The 26,020-nt window shown below is 45.5% G+C and overlaps 1 protein-coding gene across 1 annotated transcript in view; it reads left to right on the top strand.

Moving 5' to 3' along the window:
- Nucleotides 1-2,225: 2,225 nt before the first annotated feature.
- Nucleotides 2,226-26,020, top strand: part of LOC146785048 (indoleamine 2,3-dioxygenase 2-like) — a 277,794-nt gene continuing 253,999 nt past the window's right edge. The window contains exon 1 of the mRNA XM_085633495.1: nt 2,226-2,521. Coding sequence (XP_085489621.1) covers nt 2,423-2,521 — 99 coding nt within the window. The 5' untranslated portion in view covers nt 2,226-2,422. The remainder of the gene's footprint in view (nt 2,522-26,020) is intronic.

Raw genomic sequence — 26,020 nt, forward strand, 5'->3', positions numbered from 1 at the left:
GATCCCCATTCCAAACTGACAGGCCAGGCCTTCCCTGGACTTGAAACAAGCATCCTAGGACCGGTTTTGGGGTTACACACCTCATCAGCCAGGGTAGCTTGACTCCAGTGGCATGGAGAGCACCGTAGCAGGGTATGCCCAGACGTGGGTCCCTTGCTCACTTTGCCACTGGATTCAAGCTAGCCTGGCTGATGAGGGCTGTTAGTCCAAAATCGGTCCCAAGATGCTTGTTTATGGTCCAGTGAAGACATGGCTTGGCAGTTCGGGCTGGACTCCCATGAGGCACAGGGTCAAGACTGATTTGCATATGGCTGGATCAGAACCGGGGTGAAGTGAGCTAAAGAACGATTATGGAATAAACCCAGATCTGTGACTGGGGGTGAGTGTCTGAAAAGTTTCATCGCTCTGTCCATCATCTCCTTGTGTTTGCTTTGTTTGCCCTAAGTTGGCAGGGTATGCCCGGACGTGGGTCTCTTGCTCACTTTGACACTGGATTCAAGCTAGCCTGGCTGATGATGGGTGTTACCCTGAAACTGGTCCCAGGATGCTTGTTTCCGGTCCAGTGAAGACCTGGTTCGGCAGTTCGGGCTGGACTGTTCCCAAGAGGCACAGGGTTAAGACTGATTTGCATATGGTTGGGCCTGAACTGGGGTGGCGAAGTAAGCTAAAGAACGATGACGGATTTAACCCAGATCTCTGACAGGGGGTGAGTGTCTGAAAGGTTTCATCGCTCCGTTCATCATCTCCTTATGTTTGCTATACTGCTACTGCCTCTTGGCAGCACAGATTATGCTTACAAAGGGATAGTACAAATTCTGTGACCATGATGCTCAGAATCACTGGAAGACAAGTCATTCGATGAAAGTGGCCTACTGAAAAATAGCTTCCAAATTCTTCTCCAATTTCTTCTCCCTCAGATACTTCTCTCAGTATCTGATCCTATCTCAGAGATGTCCACCATAACTCGAGTTAGAACCTGGGCAGTAGTCATCCACCAAGACGCCACCTCTACTGAGTGCCTAAACGCTGTCTAAAACCTGCCTAAAACCTCCTTCCAGAAATACTATGCCCTACGATATATAGTACTAAATCAATGGGCGAGTGAGTGCATCTTTAGATTATGTATAACAAAGTGTAAAAAAAACACTTGTCCTATTGGTGCTGCTGTACCTTCTACAAAGACACTAACAAAGACACACAAAAAAACAAAGTATTGCTTCAGCTTGCGACACCATATACTTCATGGGGCAAGTGGGATGCAGAGAGTAAAGGTGCTGTGTTACATCACTTGTGGAGAGCAGATCTGCACCATATCATCCAATAAATGGTGCATGCACTGGCATACTGTGTTCTACAAGGAATTTCACATTGTGTGGCATAAGTGAAATTCACAAAATCACACCATTAAGCCACTTTGAGTAATTACACAGCATTTGAGGTAGAAATTAACCGTGAACTTGCACTTTCCAATACAAATTTTAATTTTGCTGCAAATGTATGGAAACAACAGGACACGAGCAGCTATTGCTCAAGGTGCCTTTGTTTACATGTGTTGTTGCACCAATTTACGCAAGGATGCATTTTGTGTAATTACAGGAGATTTCGAGTAATTTTGCCATAATTGAGTAAATTACACACATTTCCTATACCCTCAATAATATAATGGGACTATGGGCTAATATTTTGATTTGCTTCCTAAAAGGCCATATTTTGTGAGTGTTTTACAGGCGTACATCCAAACATCCTATTATATTTGCACAAAATGCGTTTGAGAATTCGACCACAGTTGCCCCCCTTGACATACATTCAAATCTACATTCTAATTGAATTCAATCTGTTTTGCTGATCTTTCAAAAACCTGTTACTGATCATGGCTGAGTTGGAACAAGCTACACCCTGTTATAAATTCACATAGCTCGGAGTCATGTAATATAACTTGCTTTTTTAAGAGACGGTCTAATTGTACAATAAATCGATGCCATCATTGTACAGACTCGGTGATAACTCAATAATTCAAATATGATGAGCTGGTGTTTAAACCTAAAGCAGACATGTCTGTTAGGGCTTCAACTTTGTTGCACTGATCTATATTCAAGTCCTTCACTCTGTTTACTTACATGTCATTGGATGCTGGCAGCAAGCCCACAGGGCAAGGTTAGGCAACTCCTAGTTTGCTGAATCAACACAGTGTCACCTATATTAAAGCACATGCTGATCGAGTCTGTGTAGTCGTAGAAAGCTCTAATCCGCTGTACTTTGGAACTGAGAGGTACTAAAGTGTTTTTGCGGCATACATTTGCAGCCCATTCTGTTGATGTGCAGGCTTTTATGAGCTCAAGGAGAATTCGGATTTATAACAATTGAAGACATTTGCGCGAATCCTCAGTGGCTTCATCTGGCGACGAACACTTTTACCATAACAATGGAAAACCACAAATGTGATTCGAAAAACCTCTTGCCTTTTAAGCTAAGCAGGTTTCATATTTCTGAAGACTATGGATTCATTGTTGAAAATCCCCTGGTAAGAACGATGCATTTTCTACCTATAGAAAGTGATGCACCCTAAATTGAAGGGTAGCAGATAGCTCTATATATTCCAGGCTTTAGGTTCCATTTCACAATCTGTTGCTTTCTGGAAGTTGTAGCGTTTGTTCCTTCAAATGACCTAATCGATCAGCAAAGAAATGTTTCTAGCAGGAAAGGTGTCCATGGTGATCTGTTGTAATGTATGTCCGATTACCTGAATTGTGCTATGTTGGGAATGTTTTTCAAACCGCGCTAAATTGTTTGCAGATCGTGTGCCCCTCCCTCTCTTTTTAAAATTATGTTGAGTAATTCATATTTATAAGATTTATTTTAATGATAGATTAAGATCTCAGTTCAAAACATTTTCTGTGTAAAAGGAAAAGTGAGAATACTTCAAATTATTCATTAAGATGCAGGACATTTAACGCCTCCTTAATTTAGATGTTTATTGAAAAACCCGTTTGCAGTTCTATGAATGGGCATATTTGCACCAGAATAATGTTGAAATCTTTTTTTCAAGAATAGGGGATGCTGACAGACATAAATCATATTCCATTTTTAATTCTGTGGTAAACCGCAGGAAGTTCAACAAAAGCTTTAGGAGTGCAAAAGGGAGCAGTCAGTCAGACATGTACAAATAATACTACTCACTATTACATAGTTGGCGGGAAAAACTTCTCCCAATTTTAAAAAGGGGTCTTTCTGTCTTAAGTGAAAGAAAACAAATGTTGTGCTCCTGCAAAAGAGGGGATTCTCTTAGCCTGTCACAATGGCATTACCAGATTTTGGCAGAGTGTGTTGCCTTCCAATGAACACATTTACTAGACCAAAACAGTTTCGCAATTAGATATTTTCAACTCATTTCAGAATCAGTTTCTTAGGGGCAAATTGCCACTGTGCGCTGTGCAACGTCATTCAACTTTTATACATGCATTTTTTGTGGGTGGAAAATTGATGCAAGCACAGTGCGAAATGCTTTGCATGGGTTAGAATTTAAGGGCAGAAATGTAATTCAAAGTAGGTATAACTGGGGTTGGAACAACAGAGCTACAAAAAAATAACAGGTTTATGTAAAGTCTTTTCAGCGAAATAGGAAGCCCTAAATGTGAGTGGAATTCTGGCACCAAATGAAAAAAACCGTCACACCTAATATGCCGGTGCCATGTCTGCCTGTATGGACCAGTTCACACTGTGCCTCTCTGCCTGTCTCTTTGTGCCATCGAATGCCCTCGATATCATTTGAGTTAGGAAAGGGCGGGTGAAGGGTGGATGTCAAGTCACAAAAGCAGCGTCTAATGATTCACCGCCTGCCGGTTGTTTACAGAGCCAGAATCTAGAGACATTTGAGGGGCACGAGGACATGGAGCGGGGTAGTATGCACGGTCACTAGAATACCATGCAGAAGGTGCACTCGCTCCAATGGTCTAGAGTCTAGACCCCCTAGCCAGAAACGTTGTCTCACAGTGATTTTGCTTTTGGGGCAGAGGAGGAGCAGCACCTTTCACTGACACCCTAGATTGTGTGAAAAAGACTGCTTTATTGAAACAGGTGCGCATTACATAAACGACTCCAGGCCTTTCGCCTTACAAAACTAAAACCTCACTATACACATATGTTCACCTATGTTAACCTACATCCTACCCCTAAATGACCCACTAACTAAAAACCTTAAATCTGCAAGTCTGCACTTTTTTCCTGTGCTGATCTTCTGTACTTGAATCTTTAACTTCACATCCAGGTTTACTGCCTCTATTAACCTTTAACTAACTGAACTCCCAAATAAACATTGAACTTCCTGCTCCGTCCTGGAGTGAACTTGTCTACACGTTTCCTTTCATCCTGGATAGCTGCAGTCAACAACAACAACATTCGCTAACCCTTGTCAACTTTTTACACCATCGCCTCTGCACCTGCTTTAACACTACAACAAATACATATGCCCCATACCTTGCACCTGTTCCAATGAAAACTAGCCCATGAAAAAGCAAAACCAGCATGAAAACCTAAAGCCAGAAGCCAGAAACAAAGGAGTGGGTGGGCGGGGAAAAAACATTTTATATGCCCAGCCACCGAGTCACCAACCACAAAATTGTGGCAGTGTCCCAAAATGTCCGTTTTATTTAATGGGCCATATCCACAGCCCAAACTAGCTAAAAAAAAGCCAGTATAGCCCATGGACTGCACCACTAGCAAAATTACCTGAGGGGCAGCACTCCTATTGGTCAGATGCACACCAAGCCCCATCCACATAGTGCTGTAAAATCTTCCAACAATTACTTTGTTTTCTGTGCTTGAAATTTGCACCTGCCAGGCAACACCAATTATTGATTGGACCATTCCCAAGATTCAGGTGAAATGCATCATAAATTACCCCAACAAAAAGAACTGGAATCACATTTTTCAACTTTTGTTTGAAGACCAAATCCTCTAGACTGTCAGATGGTGCTGGTCTTTGTTTTTATTTTACATGAAATTTGATTGCATGCAGTCTTGACACTCCTCATTTGAAGTTAGCTTGCACTGGTGGCCCATAATGCGGCTGAGCAGTGGGGCGGGCAGATACACGCACATTCACTTCCACCCATCCACTTACACACACATACACCCACCCACCTACATGTACACTGACTCACACTCATCCATTCACAAACTAAGCACATACACCCACTATTCACAAACCCATGCACAACCCATTCACAGCATGCATGTGCAAATGCAAATACGTTCATGCATATACACACACACCCATAATTCAAAAACACACTTACCAGCCTGTGGTGGTGACTTCGGGTAGAGAAGAATTAGGGCATCTGTGGTTCCTGTAGCCTTTGGATAAAGAAGGTACTGACGGAAGATCCGGCTGCCTCCTCTCTTTGGCTGACCTTGTCATGGGTCAGCTAATAAAAAGAGGACCTTTGCTAACCTTTCAGAAAGTAGGATGGGGGCAATGGCAGTTTCAGGATCTCACTCTTTGACGAGGTGTCACTGACAGCTAGACAGCCCTGGGACTTTCAGTGCTTAAAACTGAAGCACACATGTATGATTCTATCAGTGATGCTCCCCTTGTCATGAGGAGAAATCTCTCACAAGACTTTACTGGGCTGATGAGGTCATGCTGTCAGGGCTGTGAAATCTTCAGCCCAGCAAAGCTTGGGACAAGCTGCCACACACTTGAGCATTGGCGCATTTTAAAGCAAATGGCTACCTGACATGAACATTATGAGTGTCTGCCAGGATGACATTTGCTCATCCCAGCAGACATTCATCATGCTTGAAAAGGGGATGGGGCCAGTACCCGCTACACCTAATGACAGGCTGTGACTGTTAGCTTGGCTTTCTCTATAGTGAATGACTGCAATATTGATAAACACGTACGATAATGGAGATGTAATAACACTAATCTTTTGGCCTAGCATGTGATGCAGTGTCAGCTGATTCAATAGAATATTATTTTTCTAAAAGGAAAATCATACATAATACACATACATAGAGAAGCTTTTAGTCAGTGGGCTTCATGATTGGCCAGTTAAGTTGTCAGCCCCATTTTGCTCCTGCCCACTACTGCATGTCGCATGGGGCAGTGGGTGAGCCTGTTTCCCCCATTGGCTACCTTCATTTTTAGTGACTGCACAAAGCCTGTGCATTTTTTTCATACCCACCGAAATGAATTTCCTTTCTCTTCAGTGGCAAATCTTGTTCTCCTGAGTGTGTTTAATTTTTGTAACATTATTTTCACTTGCAACAATTTGGTTGCCCCCTTAGACATCTCATTTTTTGGTCCTACTTGTGTATGTTGAACAAGGGTCTTGGAGTGCTCCCATTGCTTAGCATTTATGTCCTTCATTGTCACTCTCATTTGCGCTAGCCGCCTTCATTTGTGCTTTTTTTGGCTGGAGCATGGACCAAGTACTGATTGCTTCACATGGATTAGGGACATTCCTCTGTTGGTGTTGTGATGAGGTACTATTTGTTTTATTTTCTTTGTTCTTTCTTCCCCTCCCAGCCTCTCTCTGTGTTGCTTCTTTCACTCTCATCTCTGTGTTGCTTTTTCAACTCCCACCCCTGTCAGTGTTTCTTATCCCCCTCCAACTGGCCCGAAGTCATTGCTTTTTATTCTTCCCTAACCAACAGAAGGATCTAAAAGAGCTATGTCTTGACCAGCGCTGACTGCTTCACAGAGCTTTTTTTTTTACCACACACTTAGCTGACATCCACCCTGCTGTTCTCCACCCTCACCCATCATCCTGTTCTATCCTTCCATCCCCCACCCTCATCCAATTGGCAAAGCCAATAACTCACCCATAGGCGAGACCTATTAGCTTTGACACTGCATGTTACAGTAGATGCTATAAAATGTTTAATCAACATTGTAATATTGTAGATACCTGTAGTTTGAGTTTTTGATTAGGTTGTGATTTAGGCTCTTTCACTGATAAGATAAATTATTGTATGGCACAACGCTTAGAAGGGGTCCCGAATATTCAAAGTTTAAAGGGACCCTGAATGCCATGGGAGAGCAGGGTGATTGGTTTGGTGAGGAGGTGACTGTGTTAGCAGGGGATAATAATTGTAATTTCTGTGATTTTCCATTGCAGCTAGATGACAACAGGCCGAGGTGTACTTTATCAAAGGTCAGAATCTGGATGAGATCTTAGCTTCTCATTACTTGGTGTTTGCCTTGGAAAAGTTGATTAGTTCACCTAATCCTATTGTTGTTACTGCGTTCAAGGGGAGGGGCTGAACTTCCTTCATCAAAGTTTTGCTTTATTTTAGCCACCATATTTTTGTGTATTCACAATTTTGACCTTGTTAATAGCCCCTTTAGCAACCATAATCCCCTGGTCTTGGAACTTGAGGGTCACAGGGACAGTACGGGCCCTGACGAGGGGACTATTAGACAGCTCTATCCTGTGGATCAAAACAGGCGAATAAATTGGGCTCAGGTTGAACCGTCTCTTTTCAAGGCATCCCTTTTCTCCCAGGCATCTGAAGAGATAGTCATTTGTTTAGCTGAAGCCGCCTGCCATGGATATTTTGCAAGCCTTTGTATAAGGCAAAGAATCTACTGACTACTCCCCTTATTCAAGCAACTAGGCAAGACAAAAAATGGTTGACAAGGAATGCTCCAAGTGCTTGTGGCAATTGAAGATAGCTTTGACACAGGTCCCTAGAGACAGGAGCCGGGTAGTGCCCAGCAGGCAGGCCTACAAGCAGGCAGTAAGTAAATGCAGGGCTACTCTTCAGGCCTTAGTTTAGGATGAGTTAATCCAAGTAAGTGGAATTAGATTCCTCTCTTATCTTCAAGGTAGTGAACAAATCCATGTTTGCAGATGGATCAGATCTAGCTATTTGTACCCACATATCTGAGCAACATATGGTAGACCACTTCACAGGGGTTTACACTTTTGGCAAGTTGACAAAGGAGGAGAGGGTGCTAGGAAGAGAGATGGGGCATGCACCCATGGGCTTTGCTCTTGAAGACGCAACATTAGGTATTATCAATTTAACCAGAAATAAAGCCCCTGAACCCGATGAAATTCTTTTGGACCTGCTGTGTCTGGATGTGGAGCTGTGAGGCCCACTCCTGACCCAGGTATTGAATGTGCTGCATGTCAAGGGGTGCCATGCTCTTGGTTTTCTGCAGTCATATTATCTGTGTTTAAGCGGGGGATAAGGACAATCCCCAATGCCATCTCCCTATCTAACTGATCAACGCGGTAGTTAAGGTCGTTGGAAGGGTTGTACATAATAGATTCATAGCATAGTTGGATGCGAACAATATTCTAAAGGACATCCAGTTCGATTTCTGGTCTGGGGACTCAACATCCAGCCAAGGCTTTAACCTTCATTTAATCATAAATAAGTACACTGTTGCGTAGCCAGAGATCATACATCTGGCATTTATGGACCTTACGTCAATGTTCGACAGGGTCAACCGAGCTAAACTATGGGCCCTGTTGCTCGCGTTAGGAGTGGAGCCCAATATAGTGACTCTGTTGGAAGACCCACATACACTTCATCTTCAGTACATTTCTTGCCTGATGCTGTTGCCACCAGGTCTTTCCCCACTGGGAGGGAGGTGAGGCAGGTGAGCATCTTTGCACCATTTTGTTCAGCCTATATGTTAATAGGCTTGAGGATGCCCTTCTTGCGGCACAGTGTGTTTTGCCCCAAGGGGGCCCAAAGTTGCTCTTGGTGTCATTGTGTTCCGATGACGTGGTCTTAAAGGCAAAGTCTAGGGGGTTGGGTGTTCTCCTTGATAAATTTGCTGCTTTTATGGATAGTCTTGACCTGACCATATAAAATCTTATGCTATAGTTGCAGGCCCATGGTCCAATAGCTCCAAAACTTTTAAGGTGGGCCAGCATACTGTGGGGAAGCAGCAGCTTTTCCTTATTTAGGGGTATTGTTTGAGACTAAGAATAACTGGCATATCCAGCTGGAGAAGAAAAGAGCTTATTAAATTGACTGGGGCCTTGGCCTGGTTCGCTCAAAGGCTGGGTTCTTGGTCCCGCAACTTTTGCATAAAATATATGTGGCTAAGTATGTTTCGCAGGTCTGCTATGGTAGTGAGGTTTGGGATTATGAAAACTGACTTAATCCAAACAGTAGAAAATGAATTTCTCAGGCAATTTGCGCAATGTACACAGACCTGATCTGTACATGCTGAGCTTGGAGTTAGATTTCTTGCTGAACTAGTGGTCTTCAGCCCTCTACTTTGTCGAGTTAAAATCTGGACCAGCAGAATCTCAAGTTAAATAGATTGATCCTCTCTGATTGCTTGGCACTGGGCGGTGCATCTAGAATTCCATGGATTTCCTATATTAAGATGGCACTTTTAGCCCTAAGGAGAGCAGATGCCTATCTGACCCCTTATTCTCTGCAAAAACGTTATTTACAGGGAATGTTATGTTATTGTTTCTTATTAAGCGCAAAAAGTCACCCTGAGAGGGTCTCTAGGTGCTGATCTTTTTAACAGGTCATAACAGCAATAAATGTAGGCTTTCCTATTTTCAGTTTCTATTTTTGGTAAATTCTGGTGTTTTGTTTCAGTGTTTTCAAGTGATTTCAATACCTTAAAAAACTGTGGTTATCAGTGATTACACATTTTCACGCCAATAAAAACAACAGAAACAGTGTTTTTCCGGTGTTTATGGAACGTTTTGCTTTTATTATTGCTTGTTTTTTGCACTGATAGTAGTGCATGGTATATAGACAGTGAATGTACAGTGTATACGAGGTCTAAACACATTTGTGCAAATCAAACTTATTGTACTACACCATACAATTCTTCTTTAGTGAGTCTTTGGTCATGTGTGCGCTCTATTTCCTTCGCATGTAAACTTTTTTCTGTGAAAAAGCTCTCAACATTGGCACTTGAGACGGGCAATGCCAAAACAGCCAGTACACAATTTGCTAACTCTGGCCACTGACATAGCTTTCCATGCCAATACTGGTGCACTTGAACATTACGATTCTCTGCACAGGCTTTGCAACATTTGCGTCAAACATGGAGCTTATGACCTCAGAATGATTAAATTAGTAAAATATGAAGCAGCACGTTTGAAACTACGGAGAAGATTTCCTTTTTACGGAAGGGATCTAGAACTTGTACAGAGTACCACAGTGAGGTTTCATTGACTCTAAATGCCATGGTTGGTGTAGGAAGCACAAGGAGATGATGGACGGAGCGCTTAAACCTTTCAGACACTCACCCCCAGTGAGAGATCTCGGTTGAATCCATCGTCGTTCTTTAGCTCACTTTGCCACCCCAGTTCACACACAGCTATATGCAAATCAGTCTTGACCCTGTGACTCATGGGAACAGTCCAGCCCGAACTGCCAAGCCATGTCTTCCCTGGACCGGAAACAAGCACCCTGGGACCGGTTTTGGGCTAACAGCCCTCATCAGCCAGGCTAGCTTGAAGCCAGTGGCAAATTGAGCAAGAGACCCACGTCTGGGCATACCCTACCAACTTAGGGCAAACAAAGCAAACACAAGAAGATGATGGACGGGGCGCTGAATCTTTTCAGACACTCATCCCCAGTCACAGATCTGGTTTGAATCCATCATCCTTCTTTAGCTCACTTTGCCACCCCTGTTCAGACACAGCTATATGCAAATCATTCTTGAATCTGTGGCTCATGGGAACAGCCCAGCCCAAACTGACAATCCATGTCTTTCCAGGACCAGAAACTAGCATCCTGGGACAGGTGTCGGGTTAACAGCCCTCATCAGCCAGGCTAGCTTGAATCCAGTGGCAAAGTGAGCAAGGGACCCAGGTCTGGGCATACCCTGCCAACTTAGGGCAAACAAAGCAAACACAAGCAGATGATGGACAGAGCGCTGAAACTTTTCAGACACTCACCCCCAGTCACAAATATGGGTTGAATCCATCATCGTTCTTTAGCTCACTTTGCCACCCCAGTTCAGAAACAGCTATATGCAAATCAGTCTTGACCCTATGCTTCATGGGAACAGTCCAGCCCGAACTGCCAAGCCATGTCTTACATGGACCGGATTCATGCATCCTGGGACTGGTTTCGGGATAACAGCCCTCATCAGCCAGGCTAGTTTGAATCCAGTGGCAAACTGAGCAAGAGACCCACGTCTGGGCATACACTGCCAACTTAGGGCGAACAAAGCAAACACAAGGAGATGATGGACGGAGTGCTGAAACTATTCAGACACTCACCCCCAGTCACATATCTGGATTGAATCCATCATCGTTATTTAGCTCACTTTGCCATCCCAGTTTAGACACTGCTATATGCAAATCAGTCTTGACCCTATGCCTCATGGGAACAGTCCAGCCCGAACTGCCAAGCCATGTCTTACCTGGACTGGAATCATGCACCCTGGGACTGGTTTTGGGCTAACAGTCCTCATAAGCCAGGCTAGTTTGATTCCAGTGGCAAAGTGAGCAAGGGACCCACGTCTGGGCATACACTGCAAACCTAGGGCGAACAAAGCAAACACAAGGAGATGATGGACGGAGCGCTGAAACTTTTCAGACACTCACCCCCAGTCACAGATCTGGGTTGAATCCATCATCCTTCTTTAGCACACTTTTCCACCCCAGTTCAGACACAGCTATATGCAAATCAGTGTTGAACCCATGCCTCATGGGAACAGCCCAGCCCGAAATGCCGAGCCATGTCTTCCCTGCACCGGAAACTAGCATCCTGGGACCGGTTGCGGGCTAACAGCCCTCATCAGCTAGTCTAGCTTGAATCCAGTGGCAAAGTGGCAAGTGGCAAGGGACCCAGGTCTGGGCATACCCTGCCAACTTAGGGCGAATACAGCAAACACAAGCAGATGATGGACGGAGCGCTGAAACTTTTCAGACACTCACCCCCAGTCACAGATCTGGGTTGAATCCATCATCCTTCTTTAGCTCACTTTGCCACCCCTGTTCAGACAGAGCTATATGCAAATCATTCTTGACCCTATGCCTCATGGAACAGTCCAGCCCGAACTGCCAAGCCATGTCTTACCTGGACTGGAATCATGCATCCTGGGACCTGTTTCGGGTTACCAGCCCTCATTCAGCCAGGCTAGCTTGAATCCAGTGGCAAAGTGAGAAAGGGACCCAAGTGTGGGCATACCCGGCAACTTAGGTCAAACAAAGCAAACACAAGGAGATGATGGACGGAGCTCTGAAACTTTTCAGACACTCACCCGCAGTCACAGATCTGGGTTGAATCCCTCATTGTTCTCTAGCTCACTTTGCCACCCCAGTTCAGACACCGCTATATGCAAATCAGTGTTGAACCTGTGCTTTATGGGAATAGTCCAGCCCAAACTGTAAAGCCATGTCTTGCCTGGGCTGGAAACAAACATCCTGGGACCGGTTTCGGGCTAACAGTCCTCATCAGCCAGTCTAGCTTGAATCCAGTGGCAAAGTGAGCAAGGGACCCACATCTGGGCATACCCTGCCAACTTAGGGCGAACAAAGCAAACACAAGGAGATGATGGACGGAGTGCTGAAACTTTTCAGACACTCACCCCAGTCACAGATTTGGATTGAATCCATCATCGTTATTTAGCTCACTTTGCCATCTCAGTTCAGACACTGCTATATGCAAATCAGTCTTGACCCTGTACCTCATGGGAACAGTCCAGTGCCAAGCCATGTCTTCGCTGGACCGGAAACAAGCATCCTTGGACCAGTTTCGGGCTAACGGCCCTCATCAGCCAGGCTAGCTTGAATCCAGTGGCAACTTAAACAAGGAACCCACGTCTGGGCATACACTGCCAACTTATGACGAACAAAGCAAACACAAGTAGATGATGGACGGAGCGCTGAAACTTTTCAGACACTCAACCCCAGTCACAGGTCTGGGTTAAATACATCATCCTTCTTTAGCTCACTTTGCCACTCCAGTTCAGACACAGCTATATGCAAATCAGTCTTGAACCTGTGCCTCATGGGAACAGCCCAGCCCGAACTGCCAATCCATGTCTTCCCTGGACCGGAAACTAGCATCCTGGGACCGGTTTTGGGCTAACAGCCCTCATCAGCCAGGGTAGCTTGAATACAGTGGCAAATTGAGCAAGGAACCAATGTCTGAGCATACCCTGCCAACTTATGACGAACAAAGGAAACACAAGTAGATGATGGACAGAGCACTGAAACTTTTCAGACACTCACCCCCAGTCACAGATCTGGGTTGAATCCATCATCCTTCTTTAGCTCACTTTGCCACCCCTGTTCAGACACAGCTATATGCAAATCATTCTTGACCCTATGCCTCATGGGAACAGTCCAGCCCGAACTGCCAAGCCATGTCTTACCTGGACTGGAATCATGCATCCTGGGACCTGTTTCGGGTTACCAGCCCTCATTCAGCCAGGCTAGCTTGAATCCAGTGGCAAAGTGAGCAAGAGACCCACGTCAGGGAATACCCTGCCAACTTAGGGCAAACAAAGCAAACACAAGGAGATGATGGATGGGACACTGAAACTTTTCAGACATTCACCCACAGTCACATATCTGGGTTTTATCCATCATTGTTCTTTAGATCACTTTGCCACCCCAGTTCAGACACAGCTATATGCAAATCAGTCTTGACCCTATGCCTCATTGGAAAAGTACAGCCCGAACTGCCAAGCCATGTCTTACCTGGACCGGAAACTAGCATCCTTTGACCGGTTTCGGGCTAACAGCCCTCATCAGCCAGGCTAGCTTGATTCCAGTGGCAAAGTGAGCAAGGGACCCAGGTCTGGGCATATCCTGCCAACTTAGGACGAACAAAGCAAACACAAGCAGATGATGGACGGAGCGCTGAAAGTTTTCAGACACTCACCCCCAGTCACATATCTGGGTTTTATCCATCATTGTACTTTAGATCACTTTGCCACCCCAGTTCAGACACAGCTATATGCAAATCAGTCTTGACCCTATGCCTCATTGGAAAAGTACAGCCCGAACTGCCAAGCCATGTCTTACCTGGACCGGAATCATGCATCCTGGGACTGGTTTCGGGCTAACAGCTCTCATCATCAGGCTAGTTTGAATCCAGTGGCAAAGTGAGCAAGGGACCCACGTCTGGGCATACACTGCCAACTTAGGGCGAACAAAGCAAACATAAGGAGATGATGGACAGAGTGCTGAAACTTTTCAGACACTCACCTCCATTCACAGATCTGGGTCGAATCCATCATCCTTCTTTAGTTCACTTTGCCACCCCAGTTCAGACACAGCTATATGCAAATCAGTGTTGAACCTGTGCCTCATGGGAACAGTCCAGCCCGAACTGTAAAGCCATGTCTTGCCTGGGCTGGAAACAAGCATCCTGGGACCGGTTTCGGGCTAACAGTCCTCATCAGCCAATCTAGCTTGAATCCAGTGGCAAAGTGAGCAAGGGACCCACATCTGGGCATACCCTGCCAACTTAGGGCGAACAAAGCAAACACAAGGAGATGATGGACGGAGTTTTGAAACTTTTCAGACACTCACCCCCAGTCACAGATCTGGATTGAATCCATCATCGTTATTTAGCTCACTTTGCCATCCCAGTTCAGACACTGCTATATGCAAATCAGTCTTGACCCTGTAGCTCATGGGAACAGTCCAGTGCCAAGCCATGTCTTCCCTGGACTGGAAACAAGCATCCTGGGACCGGTTTTGGGCTAACGGCCCTCATCAGCCAGGCTAGCTTGAATCCAGTGGCAACTTGAGCAAGGATCCCACGTCTGGGCATACCCTGCCAACTTATGACGAACAAATCAAACACAAGTAGATGATGGACGGAGCGCTGAAACTTTTCAGACACTCACCCCCAGTCACAGATCTGGGTTGAATCCATCATCCTTCTTTAGCTCACTTTGCCACCCCTGTTCAGACACAGCTATATGCAAATCATTTTTGACCCTATGCCTCATGGGAACAGTCCAGCCCGAACTGCCAAGCCATGTCTTACCTGGACTGGAATCATGCATCCTGGGACCTGTTTCGGGTTACCAGCCCTCATTCAGCCAGGCTAGCTTGAATCCAGTGGCAACTTGAGCAAGGAACCCACATCTGGGCATACCCTGCCAACTTATGACAAACAAAGCAAACACAAGTAGATGATGGATGGGACACTGAAACTTTTCAGACATTCACCCCCAGTCACAGATCTGGATTGAATCCATCATCGTTATTTAGCTCACTTTGCCATCCCAGTTCAGACACTGCTATATGCAAATCAGTCTTGACCCTGTACCTCATGGGAACAGTCCAGTGCCAAGCCATGTCTTCCCTGGACCGGAAACTAGCATCCTTTGACCGGTTTCGGGCTAACAGCCCTCATCAGCCAGGCTAGCTTTATTCCAGTGGCAAAGTGAGCAAGGGACCCAGGTCTGGGCATACCCTGCCAACTTAGGGCGAACAAAGCAAACACAAGCAGAGAATGGACGGAGCGCTGAAACTTTTCAGACACTCACCCCCAGTCACAAATCTGGTTTGAATCCATCATCGTTCTTTAGATCACTTTGCCACCCCAGTTCAGACACAGCTATATGCAAATCAGTCTTGACCCTATGCCTCATGGGAACAGTACAGCCCGAACTGCCAAGCCATGTCTTACCTGGACCGGAATCATGCACCCTGGGACTGGTTTCGGGCTAACATCCCTCATCATCAGGCTAGTTTGAATCCAGTGGCAAAGTGAGCAAGGGACCCACGTCTGGGCATACACTGCCAACTTAGTGCGAACAAAGCAAACATAAGGAGATGATGGACAGAGTGCTGAAACTTTTCAGACACTCAACCCCATTCACAGATCTGGGTTGAATCCATCATCCTTCTTTAGTTCACTTTGCCACCCCAGTTCAGACACAGCTATATGCAAATCAGTGTTGAACCTGTGCCTCATGGGAACAGTCCAGCCCGAACTGTAAAGCAATGTCTTGCCTGGGCTGGAAACAAGCATCCTGGGACCGGTTTCGGGCTAACAGTCCTCATCAGCCAGTCTAGCTTGAATCCAGTGGCAAAGTGAGCAAGGGACCCACATCTGGGCATACCCTGCCAACTTAGGGCGAACAAAGCAAACACAAGGAGATGATGGACGGAGTTTTGAAACTTTTCAGACACTCACCCCCAGTCACAGATCTGGATTGAATCCATCATCGTTATTTAGCTCACTTTGCCATCCCAGTTCAGACACTGCTATATGCAAATCAGTCTTGACCCTGTTCCTCATGGGAACAGTCCAGTGCCAAGCCATGTCTTCCCTGGACCGGAAACAAGCATCCTGGGACCGGTTTTGGGCTAACGGCCCTCATCAGCCAGGCTAGCTAGAATCCAGTGGCAACTTGAGCAAGGATCCCACGTCTGGGCATACCCTGCCAACTTATGACGAACAAAGCAAACACAAGTAGATGATGGACGGAGCGCTGAAACGTTTCAGACACTCACCCCCAGTCACAGATCTGGGTTGAATCCATCATCCTTCTTTAGCTCACTTTACCTCCCCAGTTTGCCACAGCTATATGTAAATCAGTTTTGATCCTGTGCCTCATGGGAACAGTCCAGCCCAAACTGCCAAGCCATGTCTTCCCTGGACCCGAAACAAGCATCCTGGGACCTGTTTCGGGCTAACAGCCCTCATCAGCCAGGCTAGCTTAAATCCAGTGGCAAAGTGAGCAAGAGACCCACGTCTGGGCATACCCTGCCAACTTAGGGCAAACAAAGCAAACACAAATTGATGATGGACGGGGCACTGAAACTTTTCAGACACTCACCCCCAGTCACAGATCTGGGTTGAATCCATCATCCTTCTTTAGCTCACTTTGCCACTCCAGTTCAGACACAGCTATATGCAAATCATTCTTGACCCTATGCCTCATGGGAACAGTCCAGCCCGAACTGCCAAGCCATGTCTTACCTGGACTGGAATCATGCATCCTGGGACCTGTTTTGGGTTACCAGCCCTCATTCAGCCAGGCTAGCTTGAATCCAGTGGCAAAGTGAGCAAGAGACCCACTTCTGGGAATACCCTACCAACTTAGGGTAAACAAAGCAAACACAAGGAGATGATGGATGGGACACTGAAACTTTTCAGACATTCACCCCCAGTCACAGATCTGGATTGAATCCATCATCGTTATTTAGCTCACTTTGCCATCCCAGTTCAGACACTGCTATATGCAAATCAGTCTTGACCCTGTACCTCATGGGAACAGTCCAGTGCCAAGCCATGTCTTCCCTGGACCGGAAACTAGCATCCTTTGACCGGTTTCGGGCTAACAGCCCTCATCAGCCAGGCTAGCTTGATTCCAGTGGCAAAGTGAGCAAGGGACCCAGGTCTGGGCATACCCTGCCAACTTATGACAAACAAAGCAAACACAAGTAGATGATGGACGGAGCGCTGAAAGTTTTCAGACACTCACCCCCAGTCACAAATCTGGGTTGAATCCATCATCGTTCTTTAGATCACTTTGCCACCCCAGTTCAGACACAGCTATATGCAAATCAGTCTTGACCCTATGCCTCATGAGAACAGTACAGCCCGAACTGCCAAGCCGTGTCTTACCTGGACCGGAATCATGCATCCTGGGACTGGTTTCGGGCTAACAGCCCTCATCATCAGGCTAGTTTGTATACAGTGGCAAAGTGAGTAAGGGACCCACGTCTGGGCATACACTGCCAACTTAGGGTGAACAAAGCAAACATAAGGAGATGATGGACAGAGTGCTGAAACTTTTCAGACACTCACCCCCATTCACAGATATGGGTTGAATCCATCATCTTTCTTTAGTTCACTTTGCCACCCCAGTTCAGACACAGCTATTTGCAAATCAGTGTTGAACCTGTACCTCATGGGAACAGTCCAGCCCGAACTGTAAAGCCATGTCTTGCCTGGGCTGGAAACAAGCATCCTGGGACCGGTTTCGGGCTAACAGTCCTCATCAGCCAGTCTAGCTTGAATCCAGTGGCAAAGTGAGCAAGGGACCCACATCGGGGCATACCCTGCCAACTTAGGGCGAACAAAGCAAACACAAGGAGATGATGGATGGAGTTTTGAAACTTTTCAGACACTCACCCCCAGTCACAGATCTGGATCGAATCCATCATCGTTATTTAGCTCACTTTGCCATCCCAGTTCAGACACTGCTATATGCAAATCAGTCTTGACCCTGTACCTCATGGGAACAGTCCAGTGCCAAGCCATGTCTTCCCTCGACCGGAAACAAGCATCCTGGGACCGGTTTTGGGCTAACGGCCCTCATCAGCCAGGCTAGCTTGAATCCAGTGGCAACTTGAGCAAGGATCCCACGTCTGGGCATACCCTGCCAACTTATGACGAACAAAGCAAACACAAGTAGATGATGGACGGAGCGCTGAAACTTTTCAGACACTCACCCCCAGTCACAGATCTGGGTTGAATCCATCATCCTTCTTTAGCTCACTTTACCTCCCCAGTTTTCCACAGCTGTATGTAAATCAGTCTTGATCCTGTGCCTCATGGGAACAGTCCAGCCCAAACTGCCAAGCCATGTCTTCCCTGGACCAGAAACAAGCATCCTGGGACCTGTTTCGGGCTAACAGCCCTCATCAGCCAGGCTAGCTTAAATCCAGTGGCAAAGTGAGCAAGAAACCCACGTCTGGGCATACCCTGCCAACTTAGGGCAAACAAAGCAAACACAAATTGATGATGGACGGGGCACTGAAACTTTTCAGACACTCACCCCCAGTCACAGATCTGGGTTGAATCCATCATCCTTCTTTAGCTCACTTTGCCACCCCAGTTCAGACACAGCTATATGCAAATCAGTCTTGACCCTATGCCTCATGGGAACAGTCCAGCCTGAACTGCCAAGCCATGTCTTACCTGGACTGGAATAATGCACCCTGGGACTGGTTTCGGGCTAACAGTCCTCATAAGCCAGGCTAGTTTGATTCCAGTGGCAAAGTGAGCAAGGGACCCACGTCTGGGCATACACTGCAAACCTAGGGCGAACAAAGCAAACACAAGGAGATGATGGACGGAGCGCTGAAACTTTTCAGACACTCACCCCCAGTCACAGATCTGGGTTGAATCCATCATCCTTCTTTAGCTCACTTTGCCACCCCAGTTCAGACACAGCTATATGCAAATCAGTCTTGACCCTATGCCTCATGGGAACAGTCCAGCCTGAACTGCCAAGCCATGTCTTCCCTGGACCGGAAACTAGCATTCTGGGACCGGTTGCGGGCTAACAGCCCTCATCAGCCAGGCTAGATTGATTCCAGTGGCAAAGTGAGAAAGGGACCCATGTCTGGGCATACAATGCCAACTTAGGGCGAACAAAGCAAACACAAGGAGATGATGGACGAAGCGTTGAAACTTTTCAGACATTCACCCCCAGTCACAGATCTGGGTTGCATCCATCATCATTCTTTAGCTCACTTTGCCACCCCAGTTCAGAAACACCTATATGCAAATCAGTCTTGATCCTGTGCCTCATGGGAACAGTCCAGCCCAAACTGCCAAGCCATGTCTTCCCTGGACAGTAAACAAGGATCCTGGGACCGGTTTTGGGCTAACAGCACTCATCAGCCAGGCTAGCTTGAATCCAGTGGCAAAGTGAGAAAGGGACCCATGTCTGGGCATTCACTGCCAACTTAGGGCGACCAAAGCAAACACAAGGAGATGATGGACGGAGCGCTGAAACTTTTCAGACACTCACCCCCAGTCACAGATCTGGGTTGAATCCATCATCGTTCTCTAGCTCACTTTGCCACCCCAGTCCAGACACAGCTATATGTAAATCAGTCTTGACCCTGTGCCTCATGGGAACAGTCCAGCCCAAACTTCCAAGCCATGTCGTCCCTGGACCATAAACAAGCATCTTGGGACCTGTTTTGGTCTAACAACCCTCATCAGCCAGGGTAGCTTGAATCCAGTGGCAGAGTTGGACGGGTATGCCCAGACGTGGGTCCCGTGCTCTCCATGCCACTGGAATCAAGCTATCCTGGCTGAAGAGGGGTGAAACCCGAAACCGGTCCTAGGTTGCTTCTTACCAGTCCAGGGAGGACCTGGCTTGGCAGTTCAGGCTGGACTGCTCCCATAAGGCACGGGGTCAAGACTGATTTGCATATGGCTGGGTTCAAATTGGAATGGCATGGTGAGCAAAAACACGATTGATTTAGGCTCAGATCTCTGTACTGGGGTGAATGTGTGACATTGTTCTGCATTCTGTCCATCAACTGTTGTTTTTGCATTTGTCACCCCGAGTGGGACGGGTATGCCGAAACGTTGGTCCCGTGCTCTCCATGCCACTAGAATCAAGCTATCCTGGCGGAAGAAGGGTGAAACCCTGAAACCGGTCCCAGGATGCTTGTTTCCAGTCCAGGGAGGACCTGGCATGGCAGTTTGGGCTAGACTGTTCGCATGAGGCACAGGGACAACGCTGATTTGCATATGGCTGGGTTCAAACTGGAATGGCATGGTGAGCAAAAAACGACGGCTTTAGGCCCAGATCTCTGTATTGGTGTGAATGTATGACATTGTTCTGCATTCTGACCATCAACTGTTATTTTTGCATGGTTGGTGAAGGGACATTTCTAGGCAACGTTGAATGCCATTTCTCATACATTGTAAAATAAAAGCTCCTGAATTGGTCTTCAACATTTCTTTGCTTATCAAGTGGCAAGCACTCTAACATGGAATTGTTACAGTGCCAAATCCACTAAAGGTGTCGCCCAGCTACTCTCAAGGAGATGTTTCACATCTACACCAATTATGCTGAACACTTGGCAGACAAGAATGGTTTCAGACTCTAATTTTTTTTATTATGTCCACTACAGCATTTATGTTTTCATGTAAAAATCTAAGAATGCACATCACTGTCAATATGTGACCAAAGATCCTCACATTTCTTGCCTTTGGCATCATTACTCAGCAACAATTCTATAAACGGTTGCCACATGGATAATATAGCATTCACAGCCCCTTCCCTTGGACTGAGAACCATCAGCTAACTGTAAGTGATACAGTTGGGATGACTTTTTTTTTTAATGCCACATAAAGCACAAAATGAGAAATATTTTCAATTTAGTTCCTGCGCACAACAAAACACTGCATCAAAATGAACTAAAAAGTCAAAAGCATTCTTCATTAACTCTGAAGGTTGTAAGGATGCTTTTAGCATACAATCTAACAAGTAGCAATGATCTCTTATAGGGAAGCACTTCAGCTCAGGTATCGGTTTTGACAGGCCATCAAACAACTTTTTCATATACGTAGCTGAATCACTGCAAATACAAACAATATAGCGCCAATCTTTGTTGAACTTGGAAAGAACCCTTTTGCAGCAACATTTCAAGTAACACTGCGTCCCATGTTTTCCAAAAGTCTGGTGTCATTTTTTCGCCACTATCCCAGATGCTTGGTGATAGCACTCTTTTCACATACACTTGTCACTTTACCTTGCATTGAATGTTTAAAGCCTGAGGTGATGGCAATTCCCCTACTATCAATACTGACTAACTGGAATCTGCGGGTTGATGTATCAAGGGTTTTTACCTATTCTCTGTGTGTAAATGTGATGGCACATATTGGGAAAGATTCTTATGAAAACAGCCATTTTACCTATCAGTGAAAGAATCAAACACAGCCAAAATATCAAATATGATTTTAATATTTCCTGATTCTATACAGTTTATAAAATAATTAAACAAGACCTAAAACATTTTTCTAAATCCTGCAAACTTTAGACCAAAGACCACAAAACTGAAAACATAAAAAGGAAGAAGAAACAATATTTTAGGGATATCCCTAAACAACAAAACTGCAGCAGAATAATGTTAGCCCAGTCTTTCTTGATGTTACGTTTTATAACAAAGTTACATTGTATTGGGCCTTTCAGGAAGAAAAACAAAGTGACTCTTTCACTCTCCATTTACTTTCTTTGACTAACATTTAGTTTGTGGTTGTGCAGGTGTTTTTTCAGTGTTTATATATTTACACTGGTGAGGGCTATTTCCCTTTTGGTGGGGTTTTATCAGTTATTATAGGTTTAAACCTAAAACCAAGCAGCCTAAATATATTGTACAGTTAAAAATATGAGTTAAAATAACTATGTTTTAAAATCTGTACAAGATATCTAAAATGTGTGCTTATACCGTGCAAAGGAGCCAAAAATGAAAAGGATCTGCCACCATATCTGGCAGTACAAATATGGCGAGGCTGTAGCCGGCATTCCCCACTAGATCTAAGGCTCCTAGTGGGGGCATAGCATTTGAGTTTACTTCTTTAATATTGGGGTCCATTACCATAAAGAAAATGATGTACCAAACAAATAATTTAGTTTGAACAATGATTGCTTTCTTATGGGGAGCCAGTGCAGGTTTCTAAGAATGGGTTCAGATGGCAACTAAGGTGGAAGATGACAAACTAACCATGCAGCCGTATTTTGAATCACCGGAAGTTTAGCAAACAGTCCTTCATTCATAGAGGCCATTAATGCATTCCCATAGTCAAGTCAAATGATGTACAGCACCTCCCCCTCTCATCAGAAATCAAGTCGATCAGACACCGGCTCCCCAACCGCCGCGCCTCGTGAAAAGCTCGCAAGGGCGCCGGGAGGCCCCACAGCGCAGCCCGTCATGTCCCCACCCCCAGCCGGAGACCTTCCAATAAACACATTTACTAGACCAAAACAGTCTCGCAATGTGATATTTTCAACCCATATTAGAATCAGTTTCTTAGGGGCAAATTGCCACTGTGCGATGTGCAACGTCATTCAACTTTTATACATGCATTTTTTGTGGGTGGACAATTGATGCAAGCACAGTGCGAAATGCTTTGCATGGGTTAGAACTTAAGGGCAGAAATGTAATTCAAAATAGGTATAACAGGGGTTCGAACAGAGCTAAAAAAAGTAACAGATTTTTCCTTAACGTCTGTTCAGCGAAATAGGAAGCCCTAAATTTCAGTGGAATTCTGGCACTAAATGAAAAAAACAGTCATACCTAATATGCCGGTGCCATGTCTGCCTGTATGGAGCAGTTCACACTGTGTCTCTCTGTCTGTCTCTTTGTGCCATCGAATGCCCTCGATATCATTTGAGTTAGGAAAGGGCGGGGGAAGGGTGGATGTCAAGTCACACAAACAGCGTCTAATGATAGCACTGCCTGCCGGTTGTTTACAGAGGCAGAATCTAGAGACATTTGAGGGGCACGAGGACATGGAGCGGGGTAGTATGCACTGTCACTAGAATACCATGCAGAAGGTGCACTCGCTCCAATGGTCTAGACCCCCTAGCCAGAAACGTTGTCTCACAGTGATTTTGCTTTTGGGGCAGAGGAAGCGCAGCACCTTTCACTGACACCCTAGATTGTGTGAAAAAGGCTGCTTTATTGAAACAGGTGCGCATTACATAAACGACTCCAGGCCTTTCGCCTTACAAAACTAAAGCCTCACTATACACAAATGTTCACCTATGTTAACCTACATCCTACCCCTAAATGACGCTCTAACTAAAAACCTTAAATCTGCAAGTCTGCACTTTTCCTGTGCTGATCTTCTGCATTTGAAACTTTAACTTCGCATCCAGGTTTACTGCCTCTATTAACCTTTAACTAACTGAACTCCCAAATGAACATTTAACTTCCTGCTCCATCCTAGAGTGAACTTGTCTACACGTTTCCTTTCATCCTGGATAGCTGCAGTCAACAACAACATTCGCTAACCCGTGTCAACTTTTTAGCCCATCGCCTGTTCACTTGCTTTAATACTACAACGAATACATATACCCCATACCTTGCACCTGTTCCAATGAAAACTAGCCCATGAAAAAGCAAAACCAATCTTTTTATTCTTCCCTAACCAACAGAAGGATCTAACAGAGCTATATCTTGACCAGCGCAGACTGCTTCACAGAGCTTTTTTTTACCACACTCTTAGCTAACATCCACCCTCCTGTTCTCTACCCCCACCCATCATGCTGTTCTATCCTTCCATCCCCCACCCTCATCCAATTGGCAAAGCCAATAACTCACCCATAGGCGAGACCTATTAGCTTTGCCACTGCATGGAACAGTAGATGCTATAAAGTGTTTAATCGACATTGTAATATTGTAGATACCTGTAGTTTGAGTTTTTGGTTAGGTTGTGATTTAGCTCTTTCACAGATAAGAAAAATTATTGTATGGCACAACGCTTAGAAGGGGTCCCGAATATTCAAAGCTTAAAGGGACCCTGAATGACATGGGAGAGCAGGGCGGTTGGTTTGGTGTGGGTGTGACTGTGTTAGCAGGGGTTTTTAATTGTCTTTTCTGTGATTGTCCATTGCAGCTAGATGACAACAGGCCGAGGTGTACTTAATCAGAGGTCAGAAGCTGGATGAGTTCTTAGCTTCTCATTGCTTGATGTTTGCCTTGGAAAAGTTGATTAGTTCACCTAATCCTATTGTTCCTACGTTCAAGGGGAGGGGCTGAACTTCCTTCATCAAAGTTTTGCTTTTTTTAAGCCACCTTATTTTTGTGTATTCACAATTTTGACCTTCTTAATAGCCCATTTAGCAACCATAATCCCCTGGTCTTGGAACATGAGGGTTACAGGGACAGTATGGGCCCTGGCGATGGGACCATTAGACAACTCTATCCTGTGGCTCAAGGCAGGTGAAAAAATTGGGTTCAGGTTGACCCGTCTCTTTTTAAGGCATCCCTTTTCTCCCAGGCATCTGAAGAGATAGCCATTTGTTTAGATGCAGCCGCTTGACATGGATATTTTGCAATCCTTTGTATAAGGCAAATAATTTACTGACTACTCCCCTTATTCAAGCAAGTAGGCAAGACAAAAAAGGGTTGACAGGGAATGCTCCAAGTGCTTGTGACAATTGTAGATAGCTTAGAAACAGGTCCCAAGAGACAGGAGCCGGGTAGTGCCCAGCAGGCAGGCCTACAAGCAGGCAGTAAGTAAATGTAGGGCTACTGTTCAGACCTTAGTCTGGGATGAGTTAATCCAAGCCAGTGGAACTAGATTCCTCTCTTTTCTACAAGGCAGTGAACAAATCCCTGTTTGCAGATCGGTCAGATTTAGCTATTTGTTCCAACATATCTGAGCAACAGAGGGTAGACCACTTCACAGGGGTTTACAATTTTGGCAAGTTGACAAAGGAGGGGAGGGTGATAGGACGAGGGATGGGGCATGCCCCCATGGTCTTTGTTCTCGAAGAGGCAACATTAGGTATTATCAGTTTAACCAGAAATAAAGCCCCTGAACCCGATGAAATTCTTTCAGACCTGCTGTGTCTGGACGTGGAGCTGTGGGGCCCACTCCTGACCCAGGTATTGAATGTGCTGCATGTCAAGGGGTGCCTTGCTCTTGGTTTTCTGTGGTAATATTATCTGTGTTTAAGATGGGGGATAAGGACAATCCCCAATGCCATCTCCCTATCTACCTGATCAACGCGGTAGTTAAGGTCCTTGGAAGGGTTGTACATAATATATTCATAGCATGGTTGGATGCTAACGATATTCTAAAGGACATCCAGTATGGTTTCAGGTCTGGGGAGTCAACATCCAGCCAATGCTTGAACCTTCATTTAATCATAAATAAGTACACTGTTGTGTAGCCAGAGAGCATACATCTGGCATTTATGGACCTTACATCCATGTTCGACAGGGTCAACCGAGCTAAACTATGGGCCCTGTTTCTCGAGTTAGGAGTGGAACCCAATATAGTGACTCTGTTGGAAGTCCCAAATACACTTCATCTTCAGTACATTTCTTGTCCGATGCTGTTGCCACCAGGTCTTTCCCCACTGGGAGGGAGGTGAGGCAGGAGAGAATCCTTGCACTATTGTTGTTCAGCCCATATGTTAATAGGCTTGAGGAGGCCCTTCTTGCAGCAGAGTGAGTTTGCCCCAAGGGGGCCCAAAGTTGCTCTTGGTGTCGTTGTGTTCTGATGACGTGCTCTTAAAGGCAATATCTATGGGGTTCGGGATTCTCCTTGATAAATTTGCTGCTTTTATGGATAGCCTTGACCTGGTCATATAAAATCTTATGCTATAGTTGCA

This window comes from Triturus cristatus, chromosome 11, assembly GCF_964204655.1.
Source record: "Triturus cristatus chromosome 11, aTriCri1.1, whole genome shotgun sequence".
NCBI classification, from domain to species: domain Eukaryota; kingdom Metazoa; phylum Chordata; class Amphibia; order Caudata; family Salamandridae; genus Triturus; species Triturus cristatus.